Below are 22,005 nucleotides of genomic sequence, written 5' to 3'. Positions count from 1 at the left end.
CACTGCAGTCATAAATATTGCTATATTCTCCTGGTTTTTCCAGTCTCCAAAAATCCTAACGGTGGGCAAATGCCAGACTTGGATCATGTGGTATTGGGATATAATCCTTAGCATTTGCATGGAGTGCCAGATGAGTGGGCTTAGAGCAGCAGAACAGTTCATATAAGCTCACATAAGATGCCAGTCATGCCAAAAGTATGCTAAATTTGCTTGCAGATACTCTGTCCTGTGATGATCTAAACCTGAGTTGGCAGTACTTGTTGTATTGTCATATTTGACCACTCATCTGATTCTCCAAGCAAGTTACAACAATTATCACATACTGTTTGCAAATGCTGCTTAATCCAGCTGTGATAACATGTTGTGTACAGCAGTTTGTACTCACCCAACACTTGGGTGAAAATCCATATCTGATGGTTGAAATTTGTTCTATAGGGCTAATCTGGTCAAATTACTGATGCAGCATAAAACCACACATTGATAAAAACGTTTAATCGACTCTTCTCTCCCTCTTCTCTCTCTCCCTCCGCCTGTCTCTCATTAAAGTATGACGGTGATGTGTGGCCTGTGGACGGGTTACAGCAGACACGCATGAGCCGTGTGCTCGATACTCATCATGGTAACGTGTCACTGATACCGCTGCACGGCAGTGAGAATGAGATGCGGAACAGCGTAGCAGCTTTCAGCCAAGACGCACTTGCTGTGAGTCACTATACCAATCAGTTGGGCAGAGTGGACAACAACGCAGCTCAATTCAGAGCTGCTGGCTAATCAGAGACATTCATACTGAACAGGTGGTCCAAACCCCAACTGTGCTTCCCCCAGGGTACCGCAGCACAGATCTGCATTGATCTTGTGGCCACTGTGTAGTTTGTTGTAATAGTATGGGTTTGTGTTTGGGAATGGGGAAACAAATCTCTAATCAGAATGACACAGTGACAAAATACATTTTGCTCTGTGTTGATGCCAGATCAGCCTTTTTGGCACAGCCATTTTGAGTCCCTTCTAGTAAAGATCTGAGTTTAAAAAACTGGTCACTCAATGCCCTTGATATCTGGTGATGCTGAGGTTTTTTTGTGTGATACAAGATTGATGGGACATCAGGACATCAGGAATGTTTCACAATGCAAAACTCTGTTGTTCTCCAACCAGCAGAACAACAGAGGTTGGGGTTGCACCTGCACAGGATCAATCATCTCTGTCGGTGATTCTCTTTTGATTAACTCATGATATGATCAGGATTCTCCAACTAAGGGCTGTGGGCATCCTCCCTGTTATTCCCCTCATTTCACTACAATAAAACACTGTTCTTAGAGACTTAATTATTTACAATATTTGGGTCCTGCTCTGAAAATGTTGAAGAATCCAGACCATAAGACCATGTGCAGAGGAGAAGACAACAGGATTTTCATGTTGTAGGGCATTTGGGCATGGAACCAGTGCTGGACTGAGAGTTATTCTGTCTGTGCCCAGCTGCCAAAGCTTTCCTCAGAAAACCAAGGAAACAGGAGAGAAACAAAGAATAACACATTTGCCGTGAACTCAGGGCCCGGAGGCAAACTATGATAACTGTGATTTGCAGTACCAGCTTAATATCAGCTCACAGATTTATAGAATTGGCAAGAAAATTGACAAACATCATCGCCTGAGGCTTGTTGGGTTGTATTTTGAGAAAATAAATCAGCGGGCTGACACTGGACCAGACGGATTCAGCAGCATCGATATCATCTCCATCTGTTCTGTTCTTCAAAGAGACCACATACACTAAAATGTGTTCTCTGCATTTCTGCAGTGTTGACTGATATCTAGGTGTTGTTTGAGATAGAAGACAGCAACACCAAGTCTTACCTCCTCATATTAGTGCAAATGTTGAACTGCCAGCATTTTAGGCACTTAAAGTGGCAGTTATAGGGTTAAAAATCAAAAGTAGTTGAATGTCATTGGATGTTTTAAACTGCATGACTTTAGTTTGACACGGTGTAATCAGATTTATTTGATAACCATTTCTCTTGCCTCACAATGTCCCCAATTCTGCCCCCAGTGGCGGTGCTGTGGGCCCACATTCACAATGTGATCATGCTGTTGTCTTATCCTGCTGCCATCCCATACCTCTCCTTGCTTTACTGCATATTACAGCAACACTTAACATTTCACCACAGTCCATTATCACTTTCCAAGGCAGTAACATGATTTCCAGGTTTGCCATGTTATTGCCTTACACACTCTCACTGTTTTTCTCTCGCTACACTTCCAGTTTCTCCAGCTGGATCCCTGTCATAATTCGTCTATTGTTTATCTTTCAGCTCCTTAGAGATGTCCGATAATGAACTCGTAGAGTAAGGTAAGGCTATTTTCACACACAGACTAGTTTTAGGATGGATGACAGAATTACTAATAGACTTACTAATGTCAAAGTAATTTTGAAAAAGACCATTGACTCTGTGTTGTAACAGCCCTGTGAGTTGCTTTGTATCTTGTGCATTGCTTGAGACCAATGCTCATGGATTAACATTTAACTTGAAATATCATAAATTCCAGCCCATTGTTTTGGCTGTCAGTGTGGTGGGTGTTATCTGTTCATTTGACTGCTTCCTGTTGAGTCCACATCGTATCTGGAGTTTGTTATCCGGCTGCTCTGTTCAGAGACCTTCACAGTCAGCAGGGAAACTTTAGTCTTGACCCCTAGAGGGTTAGGGATGGCAATACATTAAAGTTTCATCAAAGGTCATTAAAAATACTGGTATCTCAATATTCAATTTGTGCTGCTGGCAAATCAGTTTAAAAGTACAATAAAATCACTACAAGCATCTTCGCCTATATTTTCAAAAATAAATCCTGTTTTTAGGCACCCTAATTTTCCTAACCCTCAGTAATCATGGTTGTATTCAGAACAGAGTTTTGATCGACAGGTTGACAGTGAATCACACAGTAGAGGTGAGCGCACATAAAACAGAGTTGGACAGCTGCTAGCAAACAAGGTGCTAGCGTATGAAAGCCAACAATACCCGTTAATAAAAAGTGACAGCTTCTTGAAGATAGTGGCTTATTTTAATTGATTTGAAGGACCTGCATCAGGTGGCAACCTAACCCGAGTGTTGGGTCAAACAGAGCTCACTGTAAAATTTCCACTTGGGCTTTGTTCCGGTTGCCACCCAGCAGCTATCTGCCATGTTTGATCGGTGATTTTGGCAGTGCATAAAATATCATTCTCAAAAGTAGCTTTAAAACAGAAAGTCTGACTAGTGCAGTGAGAAGGAAGTTGGTGCGATTGCTGGGATTTTTTAAAACAAAAAAAGTGGGGCAAAAAATGCTACAAGTGATATTTCTTGTATTTACTGAGGTAAAATGTCAAGACATCTAGCCAATTCAGGGCAAATGCCTCATAACCACAGAGATCTGCATTTTTTCAGTCAGCTGAGACTTAAAAAATGTGTATTGTTGATGTATCATCAGAGTCAAGATCTTTGTTACCTCTGATTATAAAATGTGTTAAAATTCAAATAGTTGTGTAAAAGTTGCTGAAAATGGGTGTAAGCTGAAGATGTGAACTTGCACTTTGATCTTGCCTCCCTGACTCTGCGTATGTCCGTCCTTCACAAGGCAGATGGCTGGCAGATGCCCTCTGAAGATCCCAGTGACATCATCATTCTGCAACCGTAGGAACCAGCAAGACACACTCAGGAAGCACAGACACTGCTACGTGGAGTGTGTCCCACACTGCCGTCTGCTCCTACAAATATGGACCAATAAATAAACAGACATCAGTATCATATGTAAAATGGACCCACACTGGGTTGCTTGGATCTGCATCGTTTTTAAGCACAAATGAATTTAACTCCATGAAGTGATGCACAGTGGCTGCCCACTGGCACCAGCTGGGAGCTGTGGCATGAAATGAGACAAAAACGGCCAGCAGTGGCCAAGCAGACCAGATTTATGGACCACAGTCGCTCTTCAATACGTCCTACATTATCTCCGGCCCAAAGTGCACCGAGTCTGGCGCCCGCCCTGAAACATTCCACTGTCGTCATCGGTCGGCGGCACGTGACATCACCACCGTGTTGCATTATGAGACAGAAGCATGAACAACGTGCTGAGAGAAAACCACGTTTTATTTTTGCAGAAATAAAGATTTAGTCAGGTTATGAAGGCACTGGCTCAGAGTGCATAGCAACTGCCCTTTCATTTTTAAGGCAACAGATTTTTGATCCTTTTTTGTAGAAAATAGAAGTGTTTGTTTGCATACAGTTGTAGCTGATTTTTGACATGCCTCTAAACCCCTGTCTGCGTTGTTCCCCCAAGAACAATTATCAGGACAATCCCTCAGTTTAAAATGTTTTGTTGCTAAGCAAAGCTGAAGACATAGAAGGCTGTAACCTGATTTTCCACAGGGGCTGAGACTGCGACAAGAGACAGTGATGGATGACAAATCAGTGTCTGGCTCTGTTTTCATACTTAGTGCACCGTGTCAACCATAGTCAGGTGGTCACAATTGTGTGTGTGTGTGTGTGTGTGTGTGTGTGTGTTTGTGTGTGTGTCTGTGTCTGTGTCTGTGGACATTGGCATATGTGTGTGTCTTGTGGATGTGAGTGGGAGTGGAGTGGAGAAATATATGTGTGTGTGAGGATGGGGTGGTGGGGTCAGTCTCAGACTCGGGCAAATTGGATGTCGGATATTTATGGAATTTTTAACATCAAGAGAAGGATTTGATTCAACGTTCTCTTGTATGATACATCAACTTTTCGGTTTCCCATCTTCTGTTAATCATAGCTCTCCTTTGCCGTTTTTGCTCTGGCCTGATCAGTAACCATGACTGTCCCACTGTGCCCTGCTGCACTCTCTCCCCCTCTCATTACACACTCCTCAGTGTTGCTTCCTCTCTCTAGGTCATTTGCTAAAGCCTGTGATACACAGGTAATTCTTTGAGGTAATATGCATGAGCGGCTCTGCCAGTGATTAGAACTGGTGGTACTTAATGGGTTTCAAATTGTGGATGAGTCACTTTGGAATAACAAATGTCTCCTTTCTCCCTTATCTAAAGCCCACACTGATTTTGTTCCAACAAAATGACAACCATACCGCCATACCTGTCACCATATTTTTATAACCCTTTTTTAAAAAAAATCATAACTGTATAAAAACTGGGTGCACATGGAACAAATTTAGGAGCAAAATCTGAATTTATTGAATCCTCATTTCTGCAGAAACCTAATCCAAATTGTCTTACACATTCATGTTTTACCTGCCAAAAGCTGCCAGGTGTTAAATATTGCCCATCTTCACTACTTTGTGGTGTTGCCTGTGTACCGGCAAGTCCCCCTCCCCCGTTGTTAAGTGTACTTATTTATTTGGACAGCAGAGGGAGCTATAGGTGCTAAGCTGCTGAACGCATCTGCTCCAAATCCTCTGGGATGACATCATGTTCAGCTAAAAATTTAGCCTCAGTGTAGAAACACTTTTACCTATGTTTGAAGTAAGTGTGCGTGCGTGCGTGCGTGCATGTGTGTGTGTATGTGTGTGAGAGAGAGAGTCAAGAGAAGACTCTGCTCTATGTAGAAATGTAATTATGTTTTCTCATGTCTCAGCTTATATTTCTCCTCATTTTACTGATCTGTGCATCTGTGAAACTCTAATAAACATATTCAAACAGTTGAATTTGAGCTTTTCTGCGTGTGCAGTGAATCACTGATTGTGCATATAATTACATCGTTATTTATACTCACAAAACTCTGTGTGTGTGTGTGTGTGTGTGTGTGTCTGTGTGTGTGTGTGTGTGTGTGTGTGTGTGCGCTGCCCTCCAGCACTGCATTACTCTCATAGTAACCCTCTTATGTGTCTTCTTTATTTTTTATTAAACTAGTGTAGAGACTGTCAGGTTGCTCTGAAAACAGCTCGGCAAACTGCACACAAACACACATCACATATACACCACATGTGTATTAACACTCACACACAGACACACACACACATATACAAAGGGCCCAGAGCTTTTGCTGGTCCTGTGGATTTCATAACATTGTCACGCTGCAGCCACAAAATGGAAGCCTGTAGATGTGCTTCGAGGAAAAATGTCAGGCCTATGTGTGGGTGGGCGGGGTACAGTGATCATAGGGAGAACCCTCAGGAGGTTTCCTGTGTGTGTGTGTGTGTGTGTCTGAGAGAGAAAGTGAATGAGTGAGTCAGTGGTCCACCGGTTCTCGGTTCATTCTTCTAAGCAGAGCTGACACATCAGGGTCACTCTGTACCTCGAGATACACACCGGAGAAACCCACAAAGGACGCACGCACAGGAGACCTTCACTCTCTCTCTCTCTCTCTCTCTCTCTCTCTCTCTCTCTCTCTCTCTCTCTCTCTCTCTCTCTCTCTCACACACTCACACACACACACACACACACACACACACACACACACATACAAAGAAGACCTACCGGGGGCCACACATCCTCACGAGGGTATGATTAAATACACTCAGTGCAAGTGGCCTTTACCATATAGGTCATGGCAGTGGTTGCATAAGGCAGAGCGACGGAGGCAAATGACAGAACAGAACATGAATGAAAAAGAGAGAGAGAGGGACAGAAAAAAGAGAAATGCCAGAGATGAGGCTAAGTCATGTTTGGAAGTTGCAGCTTAATACATTTGGTAACTTTAAACCCACGTTGCATTAAGATGTTGATACCCATTATTTTTAATGGTGCATAGCACAACCTCGGTGCAAGCTTTAGTGATGAGAAACTCCCCGCTCTGCCGCAGCTTCTCGCTCGCCTCCAACACAGAGCGAAAAGACACCAAACCATTTTAAAGAAAATGAGGTCCACAGATCATGATGCTTTTACAGGAAAAAATATTCCACTGGAAACTGAGAGGACCATGACGTTACTGCTAAGCTTTTCAATTTGCTGCATAATTTAATTGTTAACATTTTCTAATGATTAAAAAATTAAGATGTTACAAGAGCTTCATTTAGCCAACTCTACCTGTGTGCTGTTTAATTATTCAAACCACATGGTAATTAAAATGTTCTGCAGCTGTTTTAATATTTAGTTTTCTTTTTTTAAATCTCTCAGATATGTTTGCATGACTCTGTTACACTGGATTATGATTATTCTAACTAGTGAGATGTGCCAGTGTAGGCCTATTTACTGAATGCCAGAAAGACTTTGAATTCAAAATAAATGAGAAAAGAGAAGAAAGAAAATGTGTCAGGAAAATTTCCATTTTTCTTTACACCATGAGCACCATGTTGTCTTAAATTTTCAATACCACACAACATGACAATACCAAATCTATTACTTGTGGTTGGACACACAGCGCTGGTTTATTCCCTTGGCTCTCGTTCCCTGAACAGGATCTTCTGCCAAATTTTCCGCTTTGTTGTCAAGGAAGCCAATTAAACAAGCGGCGTTCGCATCAGAGGTATTGATCTTCATCTAGCAGCGTTTGTACTCATTAAGCTATGAAAACCAGTATTGTCTGAGGCTCACTGTAGGCCTATTGTCTGAAGTGTTAATTGAGAGCAGTCTGCTGGTAGTGACATGCTGTGTCAGCAAGTTGACACATTTTTCATAGACAGCGTGTCCCTTCTTTTTTTTTCTGTGCTTGTTATCTTAGTGCTGAAGTACAGTAGCAGACATGGATAAGTAGCTGTCAAAGTTCGGAAGATGTGTGCTGACACAAGGAAATGTACATAAACCAAACCACCAAACTTGTTTACTTTTTATTTTTGTGTTTTTTTTTTCTTGTGTGTGTGTGTGTGTGTGTGTGTGTGTTATATTAGATTATCTTAAAACTTGCCACATAGTTTAACTCAGTCACTTCTGATATTACATATAAAAAGTTAGAGCGAACTGGGGTTTAGGGACCATTAGGGGTCACTGAGAGGGTCACAGGTGGTCCCGAGCAAAATGAGGAATAGATTGGTTACATTTTTTTTTCCTGTTAGAATAACAAGTGAAAGTAGAAGCATTATTGATTTGATCGTAATTTAAAGCAACCCAGTTTGACTTTTGTGCATCCTGTTTTGGCCGTCCTTAAGGTGACAAGTCTGCACAACAGTATAGATTTTGCTGCCACAATCCAGAAAAAGTAAAAAACAACCTCCTGTAGTTCAATAACAGATAAACATCTTCCCTAAGAGGAGTAATTTAGCAAAATATTTTAGTTGTGATTGATAACTGCAGTACATAACATGCTATTAAGCCCTGCTGTGACCGGGTTTCTATTTGCCTGAATGGTGACTAAAGTCTTGAAATGACATAGCAGATAGGCTTCCTGCAGGGAAGTTGGCGTGAATTATTCTTCCAGGTGAATTAAAGGACTGCAAGTTAAAAAATAAAAAAGAAAGAAAGAAAAAAGAAAAGAAAAGAAAAGAAAAAATGCAGGGGTTGCAATGCACCTCTAAACATCATTTTCTCCATCAGTAACTCAGTTGCTCTGGTAATGGGGTGAATCACATGTCAGATCTTAAGAGGGTGAAACTCATGTCAAAGAGAGTGGGCGGGGGCAAATGGAAAGACATTTTTTTATTAGGACCATATAAAATATGGAAGGAGAGCATAAGGGAAATAGATGTCATAGGGAAATAGATTGCAGTCATTCTCTGTATAAAATCAGTTTGTTTTTGTACCCTCATCTAATAGTGTCATAAATACAAGTTTTCGAAAAGCGCTCAGTAACAATGGCAGATCACAGACTTCCAGCCTTCATAAGCTTTGCTGAGTGAAACACTCAAGTCCCTGTTTGTCCACACACACCTGTCCTGGTTGACTCTGCGCTCCGACCTCTCTGTTACTGTAAAAAAATTCTTATCAGTCACCTACTGCTGTTTTATTTTAGAAGCCACATCATTATTAACAAACTTTTCCTGTAGAGGCTGAGGGAAAGCCACGAGAGAATAATTATGGAGGAGCTTAGACTTCACATGTGCTCTGAAAGTACCAATGGTTAAGGACATTTAAGTCTTTTCATGCGTTCACCAGACATTAAAACATGAGTGTCAAACTGCCTTGTGAATGAAGTCCATCTGTGATGATGATAGTTGAAATGCATTGAATTTTTACTCACTTTTACCTTTTTTCATCACAGTAAATGTGCCTCAGATTATTGGACTGTCTTCCACAGATGGACTTCATTCACAAGACAGTTTGACATTCATTTTTTTTATCGTCCTGTATTGTTTGCCCTCATTCTGGAGGAACACTTGATTGTTTTTCACATTTCCTTTCACAGCCATCATTCTCTCTTTATGTTTGACCCGGTGCAATCTCTTACACAAGAGATATCCTGTTGCAAAACCTCTGACCCATAATCCAATTCATACCGAAGTACAATGAATCATGAAGTACACTGATGAGGTGAATTCAGGTAAAAGCCATTATCCCTTCATTTCCCTCATTAGCAATCACAAAACAGCAGCAGCCACCGATTACACTGCAAAAATATCCATTTGAAATCATTTAGTTCATTCTGAGTCTTAAAATCTTTTCTCATAAAACAAGTGTATAAAGTTTGCCAGGGAGATGTGATTATCCCACTGGTTTCCATTTTGTTTCCATATACTTATTTCTAGAATTTTCTTTAATCAAGCGTCACTTTATTGATACCAGTGGGCTGATCTGCTTTATTCTGCCTCGTTTCATCATAGTTATACTTGTTCTGTGAAATATTCAGTGAAACAAGTGAAACTGCAGTGGAAACGAAGATAATCTCATCAAGCTGGCAGGTTTTTACACTTGTTTTAAAAGAGGATTTTGAGGGCGCCCCCCGGTGGCTCACCTGATAGAGCACGTATCACGGCTCAGTCCTTATCACAGCGGCCTGGGTTTGAATCCAGACTGAGCCCTGTGCTGCATGTCGTCTCCACTCTCCACTGCCACCGTCTAATGAATACAGCAGAATGCAAAAAAAAAACTAACCCTAAAAAGAAAAAGATTTTAAGAGTGAATATGAGACTGAATATCTTCTTAAAGGAACATACCACTGATTTAGCATGTTTAGCCTAATATCTACAACATGTATATACTTTCTCTGCTAATCCTTTCTCAAAGCAAGCAGTGATAGTTGCCAACTCTGATGTCATTATTTCTACCTTTATTATTTTTTTCACACCCGTATTCCAAATCCTTAATAAAATTGTCCACATTAGTCTTCCTAAAAGCAGCAGCAATGCTGTGTTTTTATGGGCGGAGGGAAACGGTCTCTCTGCCAGAGGATGGTTCCCAGGGAAACATTTGCTTTACACAGACAATTAGCAGTTCTGTTGTTTATGGATTTTTTATGGATGGAAGAGATTATTATTTTGGCATCTCTGCTTTATTTGACAGTGAGAGGAGAGAGAGACATGAAAGACGGGAGAGAGAGGGGATGACATGCAGCAAAGGGCCTGAGGTCTTGATATGTGGTGTGTGCTCATGTCCAGTGAGCCACCAGGGTGCCTGTGGTTTATGAATATTGACATGTTTGTTAGCCACATAGGCAGAAAATTATAAGGTGGGTATGTCAAGCAAAAATTCATGTTTGAAAATCAAGAAGTTTTGATTGCATCTTCTGAAATCTTTATTGATTGACATTTTGCAAGAGAAGCAGATAAGTTAGAGAAGCTTTAAGGTTTGAAATAACTGAAGTGCAGACGGTGCAAAAGGAAATGCAACTCAGTTTCAGCGAGGCGTCCCTATTATTTCTTACATTCAGTGTGTGTAGCCTGTAGCCCTTTACCTGCCCTATACCCTTGACCGTCTTTTCTACTCGCAGGTGTATCTGTGCAGGACCCTTGACATCCCTGAAACTGCTCCTGCAGGCTGCAGCTGATAATGAAAATGGGGTTGAGAGAGTCGATCTGGTGCTAAGAGAGTTAAAAGGTGCAGCGCTGAATGGAGCTGAACTCCCAGCTGGATACAGTTCAGCTGAACAATTTCCTTTAATACATTTCATTAGCACCTTGTCTTCAGTCACCTCCAGCTGACTGGAAAACACACTCACAAGGACTCTCTCTGGCACACAACCTCACACATATACACACACACACACACACACACACAGTCCGTCCTTCTCCCACACACATGCTCACACATATGCCAACTAACTTCTCAAGCAAGCGCACTCCTGGAGTGCTGCAGCGCTTCTTCAGTTCTGCAAAAGTCGCTGTGCTTCACTGCATCTGATTGCCCCCCTCCAGCCCCTCCCTCCGAGTTTATCACCAATTACTGGTCCTACGGAGAGAGAGAGAGGAAAAGAAAAAAAAGAAAAAAGAAAAAAAGACCCTTCTCCCAATCCCCATGGCAACCGCTCTCCTCTTCCCTTCCCTGCACAGTCAATCAGACCACGACTGTCTAGCTGTCCTGCCCCAGACTGGCAAAAGGGGAGAGGTGAGCGCAGAAACCAAATATCACTTTCAGAGGTTTTAGGAGGAGGCTATTTTTGGGCCATTTTCATCTGTTGCTCTGACCTCCTTCTCTTCTGTCATTTCTTTCTCACCATTTGTCACCTTGAACTGAGAAAACATACATTCAAGCAACAGAAACAAACCAAAAAAGCATTCCAGAGCTTTCAAAGCCTCTCAGTTGCTGGTACTCGTGTCTGGCTGCTCTTGTTTTGACCGCTCCACTCAAGCTGTGATATGCAATTTAAGCTTTTTCTTTTGTTGTACTCAGCCACAAGCACTTCTGGATTACAGTCGCAGCTAAAATGCATAAGACTTAAATTGTCTTTCAGTCTTTCTCTGTGTTCCTTGGCTTCTATTTGTTTATATCTCCACTTTCTTCCCTTCTCTCTCTCTTGGTATCATTCAGTCTGCCCCTTTCTCACCGGTGGCAGACAGAGAAATTGGAGAACATTTCATGTCTGACACCCAGCTTATCTCTCGGACACAATCACTGTGGTGAGGGAGGAAGAGGAGGAGGAGGAGCGAGAAGAAACTACTGTGAGGGAAGGGAGAGAGAGGGGATGACAAAGAGCAGAGGGGAAAATAAACAGAGGAGGAAGAAGAGGAGGAGACAGGAAAGAAAAGAAGCAGATGAGGTTGATGATGAAGGAGGCATGCTTGGAAAGGAAAGAAAAAGGACAAGAAGGAGAGAGGGAAAACGAGGGAATGAAGGCAGGGAGTGATGAGAGAGAAGGGGCAGAAAGTGGAACTGATGGTCAAGGAGGAAGAGGTGATGAATGTGGGGAGACGACAAGAAGGAGGAGGAGGAGGAGGATGAAGAATAAGAATATGGAGAACAGGGAGAGGAAGTGAAACTACCAAAATACAGTACACACTGATAACTCAAAGGAACCCTCCAACATTTTGGGCAAAATACCCAAAGTGAGACAAGATGTTTGATACCATTCTCACCTCTGTACGTCCAGTGGTTCAGTTCAAATGGGTAGCATTTCGTGTTAGCTTAGCATAAAGACTGGAAGTCTATGGAAGTCATTAGCCTAGGTCTGCCAAAGTGAAAAAATAAACCTTACAGCAACCCCGTGGCTGTCTCATTTACTCAATGTAATATGTATTTTTGAAGTATATGCCTTGGAATATACAAAAAACAAAACAAAACAAAACAAAAAAACCTGGGTTGTTTTAGGAGAAGTTAATTTGTGCTGCATCTGCCTATACCTTTATCCTTGTAGATGGGAGGATAAATGTTACAATACAGTGGTTACAATTCTCACCATCTGACTCGTTTTATTTATAAGATTTTAATAAATCTCCATCATTGCTATTCTGTTAGTGTTTCATTTCATAGCCATTGTTATTATGGTTTTATTTTTTTTAGTTGCTATGGCAATGCGGGTCAGATGCCATAACCTTCATCAAGCCCCTTCAGCTGAAATTGATAGAGGAGGAAGAGAAGAGCAGGAGGCAGGAGGGAGGAGGAGGAGGGCGGCCCGGGAGACAAGTGCTAATAGTAGATTAGTCATTCTTAAGATGCTGTGGGCTAGTCTGCCACTAGTCACTGTCTGCTGTGTGTGTGCGTGTGTGTGTGAGAGAATATGTGAGTGAGGGTGAACTGGGATGTGCACAAGCTGACAGACTGAGGAGTATGCCCCTTAATCACTGTACATTTAATTAAACCTGATTGACGTGATGAGCGCGCTGGCAGAGCGCCGCGGGGCAGATGATGTCACGGGACTACATTGTGTCGTAGCAGCGGGAGCCTAATCTGTCTACTGGCACACATGCTCTCCTCTCCTGGCATAGTGGCATACATAAAATTAATCTCCTCCAGCATTCTGACAGCACTTGCATCTCTGTTTTCCTCTCTTGCTCCTCTCTCTTGATTTCCTCTCTCTGTTTATGGCTATGTTGTGTTTCCATGTGTGTGTTTGTTTGTTGTTTTTTCCTCAATCCTTGACCCTGCTGCTGCATACTAGCAACTCAAAGTGTGTTATAATGCCTGGGATCATAATGAACAGCCACAACTGGATGTGTGTGTCCATTGTAATGTATTTGTATGTGTTCCAGTGTGTTTTTTGAGTGCTTTGATAGACATGTATGGGCATTGTCAGCTGGGCTGTAATGATTCATTCACTGCACAATATATTGATTGTGAATTATGACGATTCGACCGCGTCAGTCGGCTAGAAGAAATAAAGAGAGTGAATCGCTCTGACTGTGGCCTGAATTGATATGAAATGCCTGTTGAAATTAATTGTTCACAATTCTCAAAGATTATTTTTTGGCATTTCTGCTTTATTTCACAGTCACAGCAGAGAGAGACAGGAAGGGCAGGGGAGAGAGAGGGGATGACATGCAACAAAGGACCTGAGGTTGGATTTGAACCCAGGACGCTGCGATCAGGACTCAGCCCTGGTACATGGTACACACACTCTTCCACCAGGACACCCTGAATTATTCACAATTCTTAAAAAACAGCTAACTCTGTGTTAAATTGCAACTTTTCTGTCAATAATGTCTAAAAATAAGCACTATTTAAGTGCTTCATTTTGTTACCTGATTTTTTTTCACATTTCAGAAGAAAAGGATAGCTTTACATTCTAATGCATGTTTATTAAACTCACACAGGTAGCCGATCTCACAAGTTCATTTTCTTTTGAGTTATAAAACCATCCAACCAAAGCGTTTTTGGAAGCCACAAAATACCCGGGCCACGAGGGCTCATAACCGTCTGTCTTGTGGCTCCTCATTTCTTTGCCAGTTTTTTCAACTCATCTGCTGTGATGCTGCTTATGCTTACATTTTGTCCCTCAGACCCATAATCCAAACCAGTTTTATTTGGAGATATATTCGTTGTTATGAACATGAAGGATGTTTCATTTAGCTGTTAGTTCGACAGCTGTTGTAGCCAAATAATAAAGATAAAGTGATGTTATGGTAAATATCACACGGCTCTCGCCCGGTCATATTGCTTGAACAGAATCGTCTGCTGCAGATAAAAATCTTTAGTGTCCATTTATTTTCAAAGCCAAGGACAGAAATGGCTTCAGTAAATACTGACTGGTCTGCCCAAGGCTGCATGCAGGGGCTGCTGGTATCTTCAGGTCACAAATACACTATTTATTCACATCCTGCACCATCCATAAAAGTTGGTCCGAGTGGTTGTCACTGGTTGTCTGCCAAACGGGCGTAAAACCGTGTACTGTACGCGCTCTGCTCTGCTAAGTGCACAAGTGACACAGCTCTGCACATTCCTGCTGATTTCTGCTTTCGAAATCAACAAAAGGGCTCACACTGAGTGTAAATCACGCCCGAGCCTTATCTGCACGTTCTTGCATGCCTGCGTGAGCATGGCTGTGTGAACTGTATTCTTATGGTTAGTGATAATATTGTGATGAGGGCTGAGCCACAGAGTTGGGAATTAAGGCATAAAGGCAGACAGGAGAGGTCTTCATGCATGTCTGTAGTTAGCATCAGCCGTCGGAGCACAAAGCAGCAGGGGTGCAGCACGGTTCAAGGGAAGGGAGAGAAAATAGAGCGACTGCGCAGATGATGTAGCCACGGGGTCTTCTCCTATAGTGCTGTGTGTGTGTGTGTGTGTGTGTGTGGCTGGGTTATGCTCTTTCAGTGTTATGTAAGTTGTTTGGGGAAAAGGCTAAACTCTGCTCACAGTAAAAAGGGGGAAAACAGTATCATAAATACAATCTGCTTTTAGCAATGGTTTGGAATGACACAAAGTTTGTAACCTAAATAAGACAGAAACACATGAATAGGCACACACACACACACACACACACACACACACACACACACGCTGCAGTAATTCCACAGTCTATTCCTATTATGACTCTGCAAACTTCACCGACAGGTTTTTCAGTCTGTTCAGAACTTTTGACATTGTCCCATAATCCTCTTTTCTCTCCTCATTTCTCGCTCTTCTGCAAACTCACCAGATTCTTCTTCTCTCTCCCACATTCATTATTCATACCAGTGTGTGTGTGTGTGTGGTGTGTGTGTGCGCGCGTGTGACGCGACAGGCTTGTGCTAAGCCATGGGAAAATATCAGCTATTTCTAACAAATGCTACCATCTGTGTGTGACTCTGACGCTTGAATGTTTGTGTTGTGTGCTTACGCATGTTGCTTTCTACTTAAGGGATAATCCTCACTTGTATTATTTGATACTGATCATGCTCTGGACTGAGAGATGGGCGAGAAACCCAGGACAGACTCCAGTGCTGGAATGGTTTGCTTCTCCTGTAATTTTCATAGCAACATAAACAAATAATCAAAAGTTAGCCTCTGCTGATGCTCCACGATACAGGTGTCATCAGAGCAACGACAGCTTTTTGTTTTAAAGGGATGGTGAACACGCAATTTTTCTTCAAAATGTGTTTTATTGTCATCAGTGATTGGAGAAAACATCATGAAATCGCAAAAGTCTGATGACCTTTCTGTGCAGAGAGAGGCCTATCAGCTGATTTCTCCTGAGTGAAACAATTGGGTTATGCTGGGGATTAAAAGCTACTCTTACACATCATAGTGCAGCTTTTTTTATTCCTCCTGCCCCTGTTTGATTGACTCCTCAGGAGCATCTGTTATCTTCTAATAGACTCAACAAACAACAGTAAAGGTAACATTTAGCTTTTTAGCAGGGCATGCTGAGGATTATCTTACCAAGCTAACCTTACATCAGAAGAAACGGGGGCGAGCAAAGCACCGCAGTCTACTAGGGAGCTGTAGCCAGAGTACGCTATTTCACTGAGTTGCCTTTTAGTGAAATAGTCTTGCAGTAAAAGTTTTTTGTCTTGGTTCAGCCCATGGAGCCTCTGTGTTATTGTTTATTTCTTATAAGCATGGGGTCAACACATAACCCTTAGCTACACAGGCAGCAGTGCCAGACATCAACTTCCTCACATCTCCTCTGGCAAAGTTTGCTGCATAGTTGGTACAAGGGGATCTCAAGCCCACTCAGCCCTGCTGCAATGTACAACTGCAGAAATGCAACCCCTAAAACTCCATTTTATTATGGTTTATTAACTTTTATGAACTGTCAAATCTTGGTGGGTGATAAAGACAGTGCTCAAGAATACTAAAAAGAAAATCCATGTTTTTTAACTGGGTCGATCATCCCTTTGAAGTCCTCCTGCAGGCACATGATTAAACCCCTAAATCATCATTTCTGTTCATCAGTATTAGATTTAAAAAAATAAATAAATAAAAAAAAATTCCATGAAAAATCATTGCTTCATGCCTTAAAATGGCATAAATGCAACTTAATGTAAAAACAATATTTTTAAGCAAATCTCTTAGTTACACTAATATTGTTCATGTGAAGCAGCCATTCTTAATTGTTTTGCTCCAAAATGTCATGTTTAAAAATTTGATGTTCAGCAATCGGAGGTGGTCTTTACATTAAAAGTACCTGACACATTACTTGACACAGTGACATTCATACCGTATTAGCAGCTAAATGAACAAGCAGTAGTAGAGAAACAAACCACGCACTCCACCGTCACAAGGCTGTTAAAATATTGCTGTGCTAAGGAACCATAAAAACATCACACAGAAAAAAAGAATTAACCTTTAAACTCTGCTGTCAGCACACAATGACAAAAGCAATGTTAAGGTACTGTGTGTGTGTGTGTGTGTGTGTGTGGAGGAGGGTGTGTGTGTGTGTGTCTGTGGGGGGGGTTTCATATCAGGCACTCTTTGAAGTGTATTAATGGAAAGATAAGCACAAATGTCTCGTATGATTCCCTTTAATTCCTGCTATTCAGCCATCCAGCAGCCATCTGGCTTCCCTTACACACACACACACACACACACACATACCCATATACACATATACACAAATACACATACACACAGCATCCACCCAGTCCCTCTTTGGTCCTGTCCACACTTGGCGTTAAAATGTGTCTTAGGTGATCCGACCACAATTGGTCAGCTCTAAGCACCCAAGATGCACCGAGGATGCACTGAGATCCAGTCACTCCGACCACGTCCAGAGGTGGTCTGGGCTGCATATGACCACACTCTTTTAGCAGTGTGTGTATGCAAATGTGTATATATTAAAGTTTGAAACAAAAAGAAGAAGAAGCAACAAGGAGTTGCAGCAGACCAGACACACGAAGTGCATTGCTGCCTCCCGCCGGTTATAAACAACAGCGCATTTGGTGTTTTCAAAAGGAAATGATGTATGTGCTTGTTTGCATGTGGAGCAGGGAAGGGAGGCCCGATCACAAGTTGTCACTGGAGATCCATGTGGAGACGCATCCTAATGCCAGGTGTGAACGGACGTACTTGGAGCTGTCCACTCAGATCACTCTAGACGCATGTTAATGCCAGGTGTGAACAGGGCCTTTCTCTCTGTCATGCTCTCATGTGCTGGACACACACACACACACACACACACACACACACACACACACACAAACACTCCACTCATTGGGAGCGACAATGTGAGGGCATGCAGTCAGAAACAGGATATTATTATAGGTCAGGATGACTAAAGTGCTCCCAACTGAAGGAGCAGTCAGACAAAAAAAAACAAAACAAAAAAACCCTCTCTCCTTCCCTTTCTCATATTCTCACACATGCCACAAAAGGAATTGCCCAGTAATTTTTTACTCATAAAGGCAGAATTTTTTTTTCATTTTTTGACTCTTGGCTATAGATTTGTAAAACCATCCACTGACTTCTGAAAGAGTCTCATAGGCTGCAGGTCCACTAAACTCGCTGTGCCCATAAAAGATTTAAAGATGCATGAAAAGTCTTTCTATCTAGACAGATAGATCGATATAGATATGGATATATTAGATACACATATTGGACTTGGTGTTGCTAGAGATGGCATGCTTTAAGGAATGTACACAAAATGTTTAAGAAATATGGGGGCAGGATTCAAGCTGTTCATGTGATGGATGAACTCTTGTTATTGACGACTACAGCAACACACTGTGGCAGCAATAGGTTCACTGCCAGACTTTGGTGTGGTCAGCTGTCTTTGTGCTAACGGCGAGCTCATGGATAAAATGTTGTGTCAGCTTACCCGGACTGCTCTCCCTAACACTGTCCAGTCTACAGTTTGTATTTTCAGGATACAGGAGACTCTCTAATCTGGAGTGACACCCAAACCCCGAGCAGGTACGATCAGTGTGTTGCTCAAAAAACAACTAACTTCACCTCATCATTAAAGTAATACTGCTGGAATATTTCACCTGCATTGTTTCTACACGCATTTGCTTTAATATCTTTGCATGAGGCTTACTATTCTGTATCATGTATATTAAAGGAATAATCCAATGTTTTAGGTGAAATACTGTATTTCTGACATATCCATACTGACACGATGTTGGATACCATTTTCACGTCTGTAGCTATTTCATATAAACATGATACATTGTGTAAATAAGACAGCTTCAGTGTTACAGTAAGGTTTATTTTTTTCACTATGACGGAGCCAGGCTAACGACTCCCATAGACTTCAACACTTTATGCTAAGCTAACATGAGATACTACCCACAGGAATTGAACCACTGGACCTGCAGAGGTGAAAATGGTATCAAACATTTTGTCTCAGTCTGGGTAAGTCAGAAAAAGAGTATTTTACCAAAGACATTGGAGTGTTTATTTAACATTATTGCAAGCTGTTTCTTGTATTATAACATCAACCCACCAAGGCACTTAAGATGTAAATTAGCCTACAGGCTGAATCAGTCATTTCAAATGCGCTATCCCTATCCAATAAATAAATATAAAATCAGGGATATATTTTTTTTTTAATGCAGCTGCAGGTATAAACTGTGGTCCCAGTGACCTGCTTTGTGCTTTCATTTAGCACCGTTTGGAAGTTTAGAGACTTGATTTGCTTTCAAGTCCTCTCTGATATTGCCTGGTAAGTTGTAGATCAAACACAACTGTGTTGGTTAATAATGGAATATACACACCAAAGGCAGTTCATAGGAGCTGTGTAACATAGCACCGATGTATGATCATTAGACAGTGATATCAGTGAACGAGCTGCCTGTAGCATTGCCTTTGTCGGAGAGAGTGTATTGTGATATAATGTAATTAATTAGATGTTCTCCAGTGTAGTCTCTTCAAGTGCAGGATCACATGGACTGCAATGTCAGCACAGCTTAAGATCGTACACAAATATGCAGGAACATAAGTGCACACAGTGCACACAGTAGCCAGATGTGACTGTTTACAAGCATGACATACGAGTAAATGCATTGAAATGCTACTTATATCCAGGATGCTTGGGTCTCAATTTGGAGTTCAATGACTTGCGTCATTATGGCTGGCAATGCTATATGCCTTAGCCCTAAACATAATGCAATGTAGAGCAAATTTTTACACGGACACATTCTAAAGTGGACTGGCAGTGTTTTTGGCCCTGGGCTAGCTAGCTTTGCACTGGAGCAAAATAACCTGACTTTGGGTTGAATGCTGTACGAAGGGGCATAATTACTTTTGGGAAAACTGTGCCCTGGGCTGTGAAAAACCCTGGACTCCAACTTCCTCCTTTAAAACCACTAATGATCAAATGAAGATGGCATTGCCCAAAGGGTTTCAAGATAGTGCAGCGGTTTGATAGCAGAAAGAAGGAGCTTATATATGGCGAGGGGTGGCAGGAGGGAGGAATGGGGAGGATGAAGGAGGAGAGGGAGGGAGGAGGCATGTTGCATTGTGAAACAGGGAGGTAAAGATAGAAAGTGGGGATTAAGAGAGGAATGGAAGGATGGCGTGAAAAAGGGAGGGAAATATAGAAAGAGAAGAAAGGATTAAAATAAGGAGTGGTAGATAAGAGGAGTGAGATACGCCTGAAAAGCATGTAAGCTCACCAAGAGCTCATTTTCTCTGGTAGCAGCTGATTTATTCTTGCAACATCTCCTCCTCACCACGTCCTCTCTTTCGGTTTCTTTGCCTCCACAAATGGACTGCAGAAACCGCTGTTTGTTGCTTGTTACCGAGCTGACACCTTGTGAGAGAGACGAGCGAGAGAGAGAGAGAGAGAAGAGACAGGCTTGTGGTGTTTGGACAGGGCGAGGTTGCTCGCTGGGTAGCATTGTTTTTGTGCCTAATCAAGCACAAACACTGTCAAGGAGATAGGGAGGGAGATGGCGATCACGGTGTGTGATGGTGATGTAACAAACAAATACACACAGAGAAAAATACAACCACAGTGATTTCACCTGGCTCCTACTGACTCGGGAGAGCAGCCAAAATTTTTGGACATGAAGGACAGTTAAAGGGCAGAAGATGCACAGGCTGCATTTTGGAGCTACTCTGCATATATTTTTGCTCAATAACACCTCTTACTTAGCCCATATTCTTTGTGTCCTCATACCTTATACTTCAATATTTCACCAGTCCAAATGCCTACACTATATATTTGTGCTGGCTCACAATCTTGGCTGTATATTATAATCTTTTGTATGGTAGCTCTGTTACTAATATTATGGGTCAACAGAGAGCTATTTACCAATCAGGCCATGGGCACAGAAAGGATCATGAATTATTAAGAGTCTGTTCAGTCGGCGCTCTCAAATTCCAGGAAGTAATAACGATTGGTTACTCTGACTGCCCGCAGTCGCCAGAAAACATGCTAGGCTGAGGATACAAGGTCTAATCAAGTCAAGATGTAATCAACTCAAGAGGCTGATATGGGAGCAAGGCTCTGGGGAAGGACAGTAGTTCAGCTGATGTGCGTCATGTTTTCTTTTTGATGCATAGCTTTGATGTTTGAGTCAAAACAAGACAACTCTTGGTTCACGGTCACTGGACTTTTGTACCGACGTTCCCGTCTTGACCTCATTTCATGCGCAGGCCTCGACTACACCTTGCAGCTGGCCGCTGAATAGTATTGAGTGTGCTTGTGATTCTGATCCGGCTGAGCCAATAAAATCCAGGCACATGTGACTCTCTCCATTTGAAACTCATTTATGTCCTGTTTTATAGTGAGATTAGAAACAGAGCGGTCCAGCCGCTTGCACATTCATCACCATTTTTTGATGACAGCTCAGGGAAGTGAAATGGTATGCATTTTAGTCTTATGCAAAAATTGATTAGTTTTAAAGAGGATAATACTGTGCCAGCTCAGTGCTATGGGTCACTTCAATTTCAATCACATATTAAGAGATGAATTTTTTAATGAAGCGAGCATTGTGCCTGGCTGCTCCTCTGGGTCACATCTTATTTAAGGCAGCAGCAGCTTTGCTCACATTGTTTGAGTACAAACTCAAGAGCAAAAGGAATTTCCCCGCTCATAAAAATAAGCTTGAATGCTCTTTATTACAGGGCACCAGTTAGATACTGCTGTCAGACAGCAACCACTCACAGTCTATAGGCCTACAGAGTTTTGTATGTAAGCATGAAATTTATCTATTCTTCAGGATTTGCTTTATCTGCTGATAAAAACTGTTAGTGAAAGGTACAATTGACACAACTGTGATGGGTTTAGGAATGACTGCTATAAAATACCAGTGAAAAAAGACGATGGAATAAATAAAGTGATTGCAACACTGAAAATCCCTTGCAGGGAAATGACAAGGATAACTACAGCTCTCTTCATGGTTTCGATATATTTCAACCAGCTAGAATTTAGTGATTACTCTATGTGG

The 22,005-nt window shown here is 41.9% G+C and overlaps 1 protein-coding gene across 4 annotated transcripts in view; it reads left to right on the top strand.

The window, feature by feature from the left end:
- Nucleotides 1-5,651, top strand: part of arap1 (ArfGAP with RhoGAP domain, ankyrin repeat and PH domain 1) — a 66,586-nt gene extending 60,935 nt beyond the window's left edge. For 2 of the 4 annotated variants that reach the window (XM_030067026.1, XM_030067029.1), the window contains 3 exons: nt 547-702; nt 2,304-2,341; nt 3,601-5,651. In XM_030067026.1, the coding sequence (XP_029922886.1) occupies nt 547-702; nt 2,304-2,324 (177 nt within the window). In that variant the 3' untranslated portion in view covers nt 2,325-2,341; nt 3,601-5,651. The remainder of the gene's footprint in view (nt 1-546; nt 703-2,303; nt 2,342-3,600) is intronic. The other 2 variants (XM_030067028.1, XM_030067027.1) reach the window with 2 other exon arrangements.
- Nucleotides 5,652-22,005: the final 16,354 nt, after the last annotated feature.

Source organism: Myripristis murdjan, chromosome 13 (genome assembly GCF_902150065.1).
Source record: "Myripristis murdjan chromosome 13, fMyrMur1.1, whole genome shotgun sequence".
Taxonomy (NCBI): Eukaryota; Metazoa; Chordata; class Actinopteri; order Holocentriformes; family Holocentridae; genus Myripristis; species Myripristis murdjan.
The sequence above is the reverse complement of the archived record's forward strand: the minus strand, read 5'-3'. Positions and strand labels throughout refer to the sequence as shown.